Below are 13990 nucleotides of genomic sequence, written 5' to 3' on the forward strand. Positions count from 1 at the left end.
CTCGGCAGACGACACAGATTGGTTTCGGGGGGGAACTGTCGCTAGAAATAAAACCGAATTTAATGTATGAAATGTCGTAATTTCGAGTAAATGGGCGACGCTTTTTTGCCTCTGGTTCATCCTGTAAGTCGGCGTCATTTGATGGACGCTTCCGAAAGAAAGAATCCAGACTCGCTTGCTTTGAACACGCCATGATGTATTGACAGCTCTCGTAACGCGTATGTGTCTATGAAAAGTTTGGAGTGAGTGAGACGAAGGGCGGGAACGCTGAACATTCTAGAATGCTGAAACAAGGGGCGGGACGTGAGTTCGGGGGGGCGGGGAGGGGCACGCAGTGACAGCAGCGCTGAGATCAGACCTGATCTGGCTGAATTGGTGCAGAAGCGAGACTCTGCGGACCGGCAGGAACCCTCTCACGGACCGGCACCAGTCCGCCGCCCATAGTTTGAGAAACGCTGCCATATACCACAGTATGAAAAATTAGACATCGTCCAAGACTAGTGTAGGGGGCCTAGAGAATGAGGTTGGGGGGTGGGAGGAGTAGGGATTAGATGGGGGGGGCGTTATGGGGAATACATTGCTGTTGTGATGACAACTTCTAGCTTCAGTATGGTTTTTGAAAACAAGGCAAAGGTTGGCGCAAAAATGACAAGAAATGTCCCTTATTTTTACGGAAAAAAAAACCGTTTCTGGATAGAGAAAAGGAAAGGGGAATCCGACGCGTTTACATGCCAGTACCTACTTCATGTCTTTGAATAACTTGAGGATCAAGAGTTAAAAACACTAATAACTACAAGCAAACCGACCACTCAATCCCCACGCAACTTCTGAAGAATCTCTGGGAGTTCTGGCAAGACCTATAACTGCGTTAATGAATACATCCCTGTCCTCAGCCGATGTGCCTGGCCAATTTAAAGTAACAGATATCAGACCATTACTGATGAAACCAGGCTTGTATCCACAGGAACTCGACAATTACAGGCCACTCTCCAAAATAATGTTTTTGTTCAAAATTCAGGGGAAAATAGTTACATGTTTGACCGATTCTATATTGCTATGTAGACCTGAATTTGATGTTGGCTTGTGTGGAACGTTGTTGAAGTGCCTGAAGTCCTATTTGACTAGTGTTCAGTAACAACTCCTTCGTCAATGTCAAGTGTGCGTAACCTAAACGTCACCTTAGATGCGAGCCTCTCAATCAAATGTCATGTGGATGCAAAATCGAAGGTGTGATTCCTGTAGTTACAGAATTGCAATGTTTTCTCACTTTTCAGGACATTGAAAAACTAATATACAGTGATGTAAGCACTAAGTTTACAACAGATATTTACAGATCCACCACAAGAATTAAACAAACTACTTTTTATTTGCAAAAGCCCAGAATGACTGACAATTGCCCCAGTACCCGTATAACATTCCTGTGGTGCACTCACAAATTGTCTTATTAATCCTTTTGCAGTGCAATGAAATACGTTAAATCAGGCACAACCCATCACAGCAACATGAATCAGTCATTTTTCCTCTGCTCATGTCTTCTGTGGCATTTATAAAATAAAAAAATAAAATCTAAGACAATGGAGTCTTACAGCTCACACTTTCGAAGGAGGGTGATAACGATGGAGGGCAACAGAAAAGCACTCCACACATAGTCAAGTATGAACAAATATGAGCAAATCCTGCACCAAGCATTTTAATATGTACATGTAAAAAAATTCCTCGACAAAATGTCAACGTCCTGATCGTGCTAATCCCGACGGTGTAGGTCCCTGTAGTCCGGGATTATCCAGCCACGTTCCTCTTCACATCCTCCTCCAACACGCAGGAGAATGAGCAGATCCATCTTGCACCTGTCATCCACATCTCCTGTGGCTTTAAGACTGTCAGCGACGCAACATCGCCATCTAGCGGTCAGACAAGGTACGGTTCTGTACCTGAGCTGTTCTCGGGGTTGAGCGGTGGTGGCGGTAGCGGCGGTCAGTAAATGAGCAGGCCCTCCTGGCTGGCCAGGCGGCGTCGGTGCACCTGGTCCTGCTCCAGCTCCTCGTGGCTGGGGTGCCAGAGCTGTGCCAGGATGCGCTCCATGCTGAGCGCGTACACCGAGTGGGACGGCACCACGGCGCGATGCACCTGAGCCACGGCAAATGGACAGCATCTCCTCACTCTCTGAACATGGACCTCTGAGAAATCCAAGCTGTGATGCTACCTGGACTCAGTGTCCATAACTAGCTGCTATGACCCACATGTCCAGCAAATGCAGACTGGTGTGCTCTGTGGGGGGGGGCAGAGTGCTGGCTTTTTTTACACCCTCCACCCTCCCCCCATCAGCAGTGGTGATGGAAAGTAATAACTACCATAAAATCAAATTAAATTCACCATCATCCATCCAACCATCCATCCATCCATCAGAAGCTCAGGGCACAAGACAGGGGATTCTCTGGAGAGGATGCCTGTCCATCACACAAACAAAGACACAGACACACACAGATACACACACACAGTCACATGCACACGCACACACACAGTCACATGCACATACACACGATACACACACACACACACGCACACACACACAAACACACCTGTAGCAATCACAGCAGGATAACTAACTAACTTGTACAGAATGTGGCCTGTAATTTGTTTATTAAAAAGCAGTATTACCTGCAGGGCCTCCAGCAGATCAGCCATGTTAATTGGCGGCAGTGGGGGGGGCAGAGAGCCCCCAGAACATGCCAGCAGGAGAGCCGCCTGCTGCTCAGCTTCGTCAGGGGACACCTGGGGGGGCGGGCCTGCAGGGAGGGAGGCACTAGGCGGGGGGCTGGGGGGGGGCACCCAAAGCAGGCTGTCACTACACAGCCAAGCACTGAAGGCACATTTCATATAAAGGATTCCAGAGCACACAGACTGGTGCTGGATTGGGAATCGTATTTTTCCCAGTCAGATCTGCTGGCGTACAAAGAATGCAAAGGGGTTGGTGTCCTCACCACTCTGTGACGCTGTGGTACGCCGCCACGCTGTTCTTCAGGTAGGGCTGAGGGGTGACGTCGCTGCCGAAGGCGTAGGGGAAGTGGCCGTCACGCAGACGGTAGGCTTTGCGCCGCGAGATCACTGCAGTCAGCACGTCTTTCAGGTGAACCTGTCAGGCAGGACGCAGTGACCACCATGGCATCTTATTAAATCGCTGCTGGAAAAACCCTTATTAAGTAGATTACATACTTAAAAAGCCAGAAGTTTTTTCTTCTTTAAATTCTTCCTGGAGTTGACAGAAATTGAACAGCGCTAAATGTTCACACTATGCTGCTGACTCTCAGATCACTCACACACACACACACACACACACACACACACACACCTCATTGCTCTCTTTGTGGGGACTCTGTGCGCTTATGGTCAATGTGGAGAGATAAACAAAGAACCAATAAGAATCACATTCATGCTCCATAACCCCTAACCACAGCGAGATTGGAACCCATCCCAGGAGGCAATGGACACACAGTCCTGTACTCCAGCTCAGTGTTTTCTGGGGACCAGACGGTCCGTGATTTTGCTCCCTCCCGGCTGCCTGCCAGACAGTCGTGGACCATCTATGGGTCCCTAAGGAAAGGATCGGGAAACACTGCTCCAGAATACGCAGAGACACCAATGAAGCAGAACTGGAAGTTTTAGGAGTGCAGGAAGAATCCCATGCTATGGAGGAAATATGCAAACTCAAAGCCACAACAGTACACGCCAAGCATCATGGCGCCTAACAGTTACCAGACAGAAAAACAATACACTCAAAACAACCACAACTGTGTATGACATTTAGAGTTTTAGCCCACCCCACTCTTCCCATTTTAATACACCAGTACACTGCCCAGACTAGTTGCCAAGTCATCCCCGTCTCCTTGGCAACCACATCTCAGTTTAAGGTATGACGATTCCAGCCGGAATTCCTCAGCCAGGCATGCTGCCACTGAGAAGAGGAAGGGGACTATATTTATTCAAATAAAATTTTTAAGGAACAGCGGTGATGACGGCCCTGTCAGCCACGAGATTTGAACCTACAACCTTCCAAACACATAGATCCATAATGCGCTGATCTCGTGCCCCTTTCCTCTGATTTCGCCAATCAGAACAAAACCGCCCCTTAGCTACACACCTCCACGGCGCAGACGAGCATGCCCACTGCATCCTCGGTGACGTTGTCCAGGCCGAGCTCGAAGGCCGTCACCATCATCCGTGCCTCCAGCTGGCCGCGGGTGGGCAGCAGTAGGGTGTGGGCACTTAGACGCAGCTCCTCATCCTCGCCTGGGGTCAGCTCCCGTGGGCTGAAGGGCTGAGCCGCGCTCAGGGGGTTCTGGGGCTGGAACCGGTGCTGAAGGCATGGATGGAGAGCAGGGTCACACGGGCAGATCCCCCACCCCCCCAGTGTCCAGGGAGCTCATATTTTGCTCTCTATAGTTTGCTCATGTTAAGTTAAAAGCTATTTCTGGGGGAAAAAAAGCAGTTTACCGCTATGCATGTAATACAATACCCATGTTGGATGTTTGTGTTCATTTTTATAGTTTCGCTTATAAACACATTTAATAAAGCTGGGATTCAGGACAAAACTCACATCGAATTTCTGTCTAACAGATGGGAATTTCTTCTTTCGGTTGGGTTTGCCAGGCTTAGATGCAGAGCCACCTTGCCATGGTAAAGAACCGGGGCCCTCTGTTGGATGGGAAGTGAAGTTCACAAGGACTGCCAGGACACGCACATGGGTCAGGCTTCAACAGTCTGGGCATTTTCATATTTGGATGCAAAACTTCTTTTACCTGGTGCAGAAACTATGATCTGGCAGCGGGTAAGAATAGCCAGCAGGAAATCATTGTGAACATGCACTGTAAAAGGGACAGACAAACATCTTTAAGAAAATTAGAGCTATTATCACTGCCATGTGTAGGTTTTGAAGCTTTGTTTGCATAATCACTCTCAAGATCACCCAGACAACCCAAAATCTACTAAAAATAATGACTGTGAATTTAAACCTATATAATACGGGATACCAATGTGATTAATTTTACAGTAAAAAGCAGCCATTTGTGATGTGTCCTAAAAACCGGTGGCCTCATTCATCAAAGTTGCATACACACAAAAAAAAAAACCCAGAATGTGCATATGCAACTCTGCACGCAAAATCAGTGATTTAGCAAACAAAATTGACAGGAAAATGTGTATATTAATGGATACTCTGGCCTATGAAACATTTCAGTAAAACCAGGAAAAGGTGACACCCATTATAAAGCTGGGAACTGCATGCAGACCAGCAAAATGTCAACATTTCATATCACCAAGCGGCACAAGTCAGAGACAAAGTATTTTGCCGTGAAGAAATTGATATACTATTTCAAATACTACATCTTGCCACCTCCTATGAATTGAAATATCTGTAATTATTACCAGTTGCACTGAATGTCAATTAAGTGTCAAACAATTGCATGCATGGATCGATGTCTATAAATAGCCTATAGTCATGAGAATCAAGAGGATTAGAAGGGAAGGTTACTGTTACTTGTCTACCATTTGCACTTTGTCAATTTGGCATCTAATGTATGCAAATGCTTCACACTGGACCTGTGCACGACAAATTATTTCTTTCCCTCGTTCTTCAGATCCGATCATGTCTTTTGGATATAATGTATTCTGTAGCACTAACAGAGTTTATTACAACAGCAAAGTGTTGTGATCCAACACACTTTTTCTTGATTGTGGTACTTATGTTTAGGCCACCTAATTTAACATTTTTCATGCCTCTACCTCAAACTGTTTAAAAATCCACTTGGTTTATTTAATTTACAGTACTTTGCACCCAGGGCAGCTTGATTTGCATATGTTTTTTACATTGACCACTTAAGGTTATTTGTGGGTGGTAATTGGACAGGATCTCAGGCCTGTGCATGTACATAAATTTAGAGCACAGTTCTGACCGATCAAGAGGGCAATGTGTACATATACACATATACAGGGTTTGATAAATGAGACCCCTGGAATGTAGCTACCAAGGTGGCCAGAACCCATTCAGTGATTACAGCTAGCAATGCAGTACGATAAAACAACTGTCTGACAGGTGTGTGTGTGCCTGGTTAGATCGGAGGAAACGTGCTGTTGAGAGACAAATATATTATTCTTTCTCTTTGTTCATTTGGTCTTAGTAATGTCACTGGTCATTTACAAACTGATAAAGAGAAATATGTAGTTGAGCCTGCAGTGTGATTTTTGTCTCGATATTGTTATGGGACTCGCCCACCCACGCTCTTGATTTCTGGCTTCATTGTTGGGCTGTACAGTTAAACTGAAATTATCGTTGAATTACTGCCGATTCAACGTATGGCATGAGCTGACACAAAAAAAATATATATATATAAAAAATCATACATTCATATAAATCGGCATAAAATAAAGGACTGACTGAAAGTCTATCTTCCCAGTTTATGACACCCCTTATCTGCCCCAAATGAAAACAGTTTACCGTTGTCTTGACCCAGAAGCCGGCGAGCCTCAGCATCAAACTCGTCCTTGCTTATCTTCTGTTTGAACCATAATTTGAGGTTGGCCCAGTACCTGTAAAAACATCAAACCGAGCCCGGAAGTGATTCATTTCAGCCCAAAGCTCCCACCTCATCGCTAGACGACGGGCGAGATACAGTTTCTGCTAGCGGCAGCAACGAACCAGCGACCGTAATAATAACAAAGATACTACAAACGACCAAAAGAGCACACGGCTCAAAACGCGATAGCTCCTGTTTGCATGTTTTACATTTAGCCAGTACTGCAAATACCAGCACAGATACCAAGATGGAAAAGTCCCCAAGTCTCTATGGCCTTCCAAGACACGCAGATATATGTTATTTAACTTGCATTTAAAGCCTAAATGTGACTTGTGCGTAAGGCGCTTAGGAAGGATTTTGTAGTTTCCTTTCTTTACTTACTGCTTCACGTTATCACCTATAGCATCGGTCAAATTCTTCTTTGCAACTTCCAGCTCGCTAACATGGGTAGCCATGGCTGCGATATGATCGTCTTACCCAGGCATGTACAATCGAGCTCAATTTAAGATGCATCGATTAGATGGACGGGGGAGAGGCCGGATTAACACACAGTCTTCTTCATGGGATCTAGCAACATGTACCATAACCACTCGAGAAGTGCATACCGCCGCCTAGCTGCTGAATACTGACAGACTACTGCAGAATACTACTACAGAATACTGCTCACAGCCATCGATCATTGTCAAAAATAACACGCATTTCTTGATTCATTGACGTTAATTTGTATTTCGTTGTATTCCTTTTCAAGAACTAAATCCAGGAGTAGTGAATCCTTACTAAAACATTCTCAGCCTTAGCAATTATTACTTAGACTCATCTGCAGAAACTGTAATTCACTATTAATTATAAAACACACGGGTGTCAGGAGTCCAGCGAGGGCGATTCTAGGATTTGATCCTTAAGGAGGCGGATACGAATTGTACCTGAAAATATAGGAGAAATCGCTATGTATATTTAAACGTTATTGGTCCCGTAAAAGACCATATAATTACACATTAAAGTACAACAAATTTCCTTTTCCGATAACAGTAGTGAGAATATTGACTTATCGCCACAAGGTGGCGGCATTGAACCACCTGCCCGCAGTATTATAGGAAGGTATTTGTAGTTACATAATACAAAGCGAAACGATTAAACCCTGGGACCGGTAACTACAGTATCGCAGCACCATTATTGCAGAGATTGCAGATTCCATCCACGTCTCCAAGGTCTGTTAGGAACGTAAGGGCTAATGTCAGATGACCAGCTGTCTTTTTCTGAGCACTTAACATGGGGTCTTCCAATCTTGCAGGTTTACCCTGTATAAACCTCAGGAAGATCAGGCTTTTTCTGTCTAAATGTACAGCTGTTTCTAGTCTAGACACTTGTTATCCCACAAAATAACCACTGGCAGGTCTAACTGCTTGTGCTATCAGACCACTGCAGATGATTCAAAACACGGCAGCATGTCTGATATTCAGTCAGCCCAAGCGTTCTCATGTCACACCCTCCTTGTCACTGTTCACTGGCTTCCTATTGGAGTTCAAGTCCTTGGTGCTGGCTTACAAGTGCACTAATGGACACACGCCCATCTCCATCAAAAGGCTCCTCAAGACCTATGTCCCACCTCGCCCCCTTCAGTCACCAAACTAACATCACTTGAAACTCCCATTGCCAGGTGAGAAGTTTCACTCCAGATTGTGTGGTTCCCCAGTGGTGGAATTAACTGCTGAACCACGTCCAGTCATCAGACTCCATCTTCACCTGCAGGAAAACACCTTAAGACTCACCTGTTCCATGAATTCCTTTACTAACCTGATTGTTCTTTGAATGTGTTTATGTTACAGTTACTGGCACTTGTATAGTCTTATATAACTATTAACAAAGTAAAAACCTAATAAGTATTTGTGTAGCCGTTGGGTAGAACCTGCTCCAAAAATTGCTTACACTTGTACCTGGGCATTTATTGTAAGTTAAGCCTAGCCGCATTTCTGCCTAGTCGACTCCTTGACAGCATGAATTTTTGCAATGTGCCAATTGCCTCACTTGAATGTTGCTTTGGACAAAAGCATCTGCTAATTATGTAAAGCTGTATTAAAGTCTGAATTATATCCATGTTTTTAAAACAAAATGTTATATCTTTTGAATGTTCTTCAAAAGTAAACCAAGCAATGGACATGACTTTATTTCCTCTCTGTTCAGATGCATTCCACAGTCCATGGATTAAACATCATAACATATAAACAAGAACTTAACGTTTTGATAATGTTCACAAATGTTCATAAATGTAAAGCACCAGTAGAGGCATAGCCTTCAGTGGCATTACCATTGTTATTTTTTTCCAGTTCGTTTTCTAATTAACTTGTCACAATTAAATATCAAATTATATGCTAATTATTCAGAACATAAATATCAGAAATGTAGCTTGTAACATTCAGAATAACCCTCATCTCCATCCATCACAATATGCTGCTCCCACGCAAAATAAAATGAACTGAAACCAAAGGTTCAACAATCCAAATAGATTTTTAATTCAGTAGGAAAAATCTAGTCAGGCCTGTACCTAAAATCTTCAAATGCTTACTGTTGTGCAAACCACAATATCATGGTGTTTACTCACTCATACATACTTGGGTATTTAATCTTTACATTCCACTTTCAGGAATTAAAAAAAAAAAACCCAAACCCAAAAAAGGAGGATTGTTTTGACCTGCCTCGTGCCCAGGAGCCCATCGCTCAGTTCAAAGGTCATTGTGCTGACCTGGGACATGCAGCCTCTGTGAAACACTGACCCCGGCAGCCACCCATCTGGGTGTGACACTGGAGGGCCAGGGAGGTGACCGCGACTCGCCAGCCTGATGACACTCAGTAACACAATCATCGGTCAGGTTACTAACCAGTCCAGCATTACGTGCCAATCTCAGGCTCAGTAATGGGCAGCAAGCAGCTCAATGTACACATCAGCAGAAAATGCTAATTCTGTCAAACACAGGTGTGACTGTACCTGTGCATCTGTAGATGTATTTTGTAGATCACAAACACAAAACTTCATGAAAAATATTCTGTTAAAAATATTTGGACACATTGTTACTAGAATTGGGGTGGGGGGGGGTTTATTATTTAAAGCCAGGTCTTTATCTAGACTACTTAAAAGCCAATCCATTCATGTGCCTGGTGTGCAAATAGTCTCAGAAGTTACAACAAATCTCTGGTTAGTGCAGGTACCCCAGGTCTTCATTCAGTGTCATGTCAGGACACCTACTCACCACAAACTCCCGTTTTAACCACTGAACAAAGCCGGTGCAGTGAGGGGCAAAGCATTGCCTGTGCACAGATCCCTTGCAGATCATTTACACCTTTAAAGGTATCATTTCTCTTTCTTGTTACCATGCTGGAGATGCACCAAATTACCTACAGACTTGCTTTATTCAGAACGACACATTGGGTAAACGGTGTCCATAGTGACATTTTATGGAGAGGCTACCTAACTTGCCCTTGGCACAAACAGAATAATGCACAATATCTCACAGCAAACAGGGTCTGGGAGCTGCCTCTTTCCACTTACAATGAGGTTAAATCTCAATTAGAAACAAGCACTGGCATGTGCCTACACTGGGCTAGATGACAACATGACGGCCTAATGTACACGCTGATTGGCCCCCGACATCTCCCAATCAGTGGCTGCCTTACTGCCTCATCTTGTGTCCTGGTGCTCACTGCTCCCCCACTGCAACCCTCATAGCACCCAAATGAACCTGCCTTCAGAATTCTGAGCCCGACAATTTCACAGAAAAAAACTAAATCTACATACTTCGCTTTTTGTACTGCCAATTTCTGTTGCATAATATTCATGTTACATCTTATATATACATTGTCCTTATTTAGCAGAGCCATTAATCCAAAGCAATGTGCATTTTGAGAGTGCAGGGTCAGTCAATCCCTGTAGCGTTTTGGGGTTAAGGGCCTCGCTCAGGGACCCAATAGTGAAACTGACCCTGGGATTCATTTTCAAAATAACTATAATTTTCTTCTACTGAAATATCCACAAAGCACCCAGCCCCTAACAGTGTAATTCACACCAATTTGACTGCCAAGATGCAAATCCAAATTCACACATGGAAGCAAAATGGTGGCAATATTTGAAACACATAGATATAAGGTTTTGTGCCTTTTACATTAAAAATAAAAATTCATAGTGAACTAGCAGGACTTGAGTCGTTGAGCTCGTTTGGATCTGAAGTCAGCTTAACACCGCTTAATAGCGAGCGTCAGGAAGAACATAACGTTACATGTGATGCTGTGCTAGCTGTCAGAGATTAACATATCAAATGCACATATAAAAAAGTCAAGTAATGAGAACTGGTACATAAGACACTCAAAGAGCAAATAAATGTAATAGCTAAACAACCGAATGAATGAACAACATTCCCATAAAAAATAATACTGGAGACTCCCAAAAAACAAGTTATGAATAAACACAGCTAAGTAAAAGATACTTTGCGTAGCTGATAAGCGTGTGTTTTTACAGGTGACGGTACGTCACGGAGCTCATGTTTCACTGATCCTCGTGAAGCACCCTCACTCACTCGCAACCCTCCAAAGTCTTTCAGCTGCTCAGTGTGAAGGTCTCATTAACAAGGTTTGGTCTAAATGTTCATTGATGGAATTCATGCTGGCAGAAAAAAAGGTTTTTTAAAAAAACGGATGAATGAACTAATCAAAATGTGATCACAAAAACATACATTGTACCTATAGTATTTGAATTCTTATTTATAAATTTACCCAGAGTGTAAACTCATAAAGGAAGAGAGCTGAATATTCGAATATTCCAATAGTGCTCAAAAAGCTGCAGCGACGAGTCCCTGTTCACAAATAAAGCAAAAGTCGCCACGCCCAAAAAAAATGGCAACTGAAAATCCTGTTTCATGCTTCTTTCTTTAGTAGCAACCAGCTGTGAAAATACTCAACCCCTACAATGAGGAAGGGCTCCAGAGAGACAAATGGTGTTTGCTCCGTAAACTTCTCCCAGGTGCCCCAGGTGTAGCGCGCGCCACTAAGCAGGCGTCCCTCTGGGACCAGTACTTGGGCCCATTTACTAGTTTACAATGCAACACGGGCAGGACAAAAAGAAACAGTAATGGGAGGTTAGGGCCAGCTGGCAAGCAAAGAGGAGGCCAGACGACACTGAGGTCCCACGCGATGCGATCCGCGTCCGTTCCAAGGTCCCCACATGTTTATGAGGAAAAGGAAACAGGTCTGAAGCAGCATTTCGGAGCTGCAGGGCAGCATGACCCTGCGGTCAGTGGTTAACCCAGCCAGAGGCAGCAGGCAAGGCCCCTCCAGCCTTAAGGCAGCAGTGGCAGGTGGGCAGGCTCTGGTGAGGGCAGTGGGAGGCGAAGTCGTCACACTGCTGCGGGCTCCGTGGGCAGGATGCTCACTCAAAGGACATCAGATTTGCAGGAACCTGCCACGGAGGGGATGGAGGGAGGGACAGTTTCTCAGGGTTAACATGTGACATATTTTAATGGTCTTCCCTATCCCTGAATGAAATGGAAGATCTGTTGTCGCCATGGTAATTAGCATAAACCTAGGCTAAGAATCCACCCAAGTTCTGACCTGTGATCAGATGTATTGGGAATTACCTGCTGCTTGTTGCTCTGGCAGGCTGCACTCAGGTGCTTAAACCACAGCTGAGCATTTGCCCGGCTTCCTGCCTGATACTTGTAAGTATTTCCTTAAAAAGAAAAAAAAAGACATTGAGACCTGAAACCTCAGTTCACACAGAGCTCCTTCAGAATCCTATGTATGGAAGTGACAGGCGAGATTAGGTATAACATTTTACAATTTTACAATCCTTTTTGTCCAAAGCGACATATAAGTGAGGTAAATAGCACATTATTAACGTAGCTAGGCTGAGCTTCCATCGAATCCCCACTTACAAGTGTATACAGTACAGGAGCAAGAAAGAATTAATTACACTAAATTAATATACTTCTATATGTCACATTGAGGATTTGGATCTGTGTGCAGAAGCTGGAGAATGTTACAACACAGCTTCCCCAGATCACTGGCGCCTCGCAAGATGCACCATGTGGATGCTGGTGTCAGCTGAATCATCTGGCATGTTTCTCTAAAGCTTCAGGACGTGACGCAAGCCAAAGCTGAGGAGATAAGATTCCTCCTCAGGGCTTGACTCGGTTTCACTGAAGGCAGTGCAGAATGCAGAGGATAAGACTACAGCACCCAGATACTGGGACCGTGTGGCCCCATGTCCAACAGGAACCAAAACAGCCCAAGATGAGAAACAGATGGTCATAGAGTTGCCGAGGCAAGGGTGTGGTCAGTTCAGAGAAAAGCCTGGCCGTCCAGGGAAGCTTCTCCGTACATTCCCACAATGCAACTGTAATGAAGGGGCATGACTGCTGCACTGATTCACAATGAGCTGGAGGTCGAGGTCCTTGAGTGCTCACCGCGTTCAGAGTCAGTCAGCAGGAAGACATCTGAGTGCTCGGGGTCGTCTGCCATCATGGACATCCAGCCTACCACTGACACGCTCTTGCTGGAGGTGGACTTGAACTGTCACGAACACACACGGACAGAATTTGGCCGTTTTTCCAGAAAACATCAGCGATAGTGCTTTTCTGCCATCTTTACAGACACATAGTATTCGCTGTGCACAGCCCAGATTCATGTACTTAAAATACATGTTTTGAATACAAAATTATATTTTGTAAGTTGTATTTGACTTCATATAAATTATGTAATTTGTATCAAAATACCTTGATGTTCAGAACTTTTCTATTTTGAAAACGCAAGAAATATTTTCCCCATAATGTATGTATGATGATGTCATGTGCAAAACGTTTGTCTGGGCCTGTTTAGCTTTTTCCAGACATTTTAATGAATAGTCATTGAAGCCAATAGTTGTTCACTTATGGTGAAGCAAAAGATTTACATGCTCCATTCAGGCCTACGTCTGTTATAGTTTTGTGAGATGTTGCTGAGTGAAGCACTTATATTGCTGTTGTTTTTTCCATTTTAAATTTTGTTGTTTGAGTTAACACATCTGTGTAGCATAAAAGGAAGCAATTAAACTACAAGTTTGTTACTTTTTAATTTTACCGACTACCTCAATGTTCACATGCGTAGTTAGGATATATTTAATACTTCTGAATTTTGATCTTTTGTTTGGTTTCACATTTATATTGTGTCTCATTAAGCAGTGGACAAATGCTTGGCCATTTGAGTCGGTGTGCTTCTGAAGGAACAGACTGATATAGAAGAAAGTGGAGTGTTTTTGTTTTTTTTAATACAAAATACTGTGGTTTATTTTGATACTTTGCTTGGTGGCTGTATTTTGTAGTTTATTTTGATACTTTCAAATGGGGTATTTTGTATCAAAGCACATTTCTGTGTATTTTTGAAGCCTAATAGCATCTCAG

The 13990-nt window shown here is 43.9% G+C and overlaps 2 protein-coding genes across 5 annotated transcripts in view; both read right to left on the minus strand.

The window, feature by feature from the left end:
- Positions 1–1347: 1347 nt before the first annotated feature.
- tada1 (transcriptional adaptor 1) lies at positions 1348–7206 on the minus strand. Its single transcript, XM_023818789.2, has 8 exons — positions 6951–7206; positions 6491–6582; positions 4797–4862; positions 4595–4692; positions 4139–4354; positions 2982–3133; positions 2659–2815; positions 1348–2127 (listed from the first exon to the last, which is right to left on the minus strand). Exons 1-8 carry the CDS (start codon positions 7022–7024, stop codon positions 1975–1977), a joined length of 1008 nt encoding a protein of 335 aa, XP_023674557.1. The 5' UTR covers positions 7025–7206; the 3' UTR covers positions 1348–1974.
- A 3841-nt stretch (positions 7207–11047) lies between these two features.
- LOC111847528 (ras-specific guanine nucleotide-releasing factor RalGPS2-like) overlaps positions 11048–13990 on the minus strand; it is a 63842-nt gene continuing 60899 nt past the window's right edge. For all 4 annotated transcript variants that reach the window (XM_023818782.2, XM_023818783.2, XM_023818779.2 and 1 more), the window contains 3 exons: positions 13019–13124; positions 12191–12282; positions 11048–12012 (listed from right to left, as the gene is read on the minus strand). In XM_023818782.2, the coding sequence (XP_023674550.1) occupies positions 11983–12012; positions 12191–12282; positions 13019–13124 (228 nt within the window). In that variant the 3' untranslated portion in view covers positions 11048–11982. The remainder of the gene's footprint in view (positions 12013–12190; positions 12283–13018; positions 13125–13990) is intronic.

The sequence above is a fragment of the Paramormyrops kingsleyae genome, chromosome 21 (genome assembly GCF_048594095.1).
Source record: "Paramormyrops kingsleyae isolate MSU_618 chromosome 21, PKINGS_0.4, whole genome shotgun sequence".
Classification (NCBI taxonomy): Eukaryota; Metazoa; Chordata; class Actinopteri; order Osteoglossiformes; family Mormyridae; genus Paramormyrops; species Paramormyrops kingsleyae.

Bases quoted from the DNA above. Each gene is read 5' to 3' on its own strand.
- tada1 (XM_023818789.2), bottom strand. From the start codon at position 7,024: ATGGCTACCCATGTTAGCGAGCTGGAAGTTGCAAAGAAGAATTTGACC. The intron at 6,583-6,950 runs GTAAGTAAAGAA...ATGTTTTTACAG, and splicing joins ATAGGTGATAACGTGAAGCA to GTACTGGGCCAACCTCAAAT. The intron at 3,134-4,138 runs GTGTGTAGCTAA...CCTGCCTGACAG, and splicing joins TGCTCGTCTGCGCCGTGGAG to GTTCACCTGAAAGACGTGCT.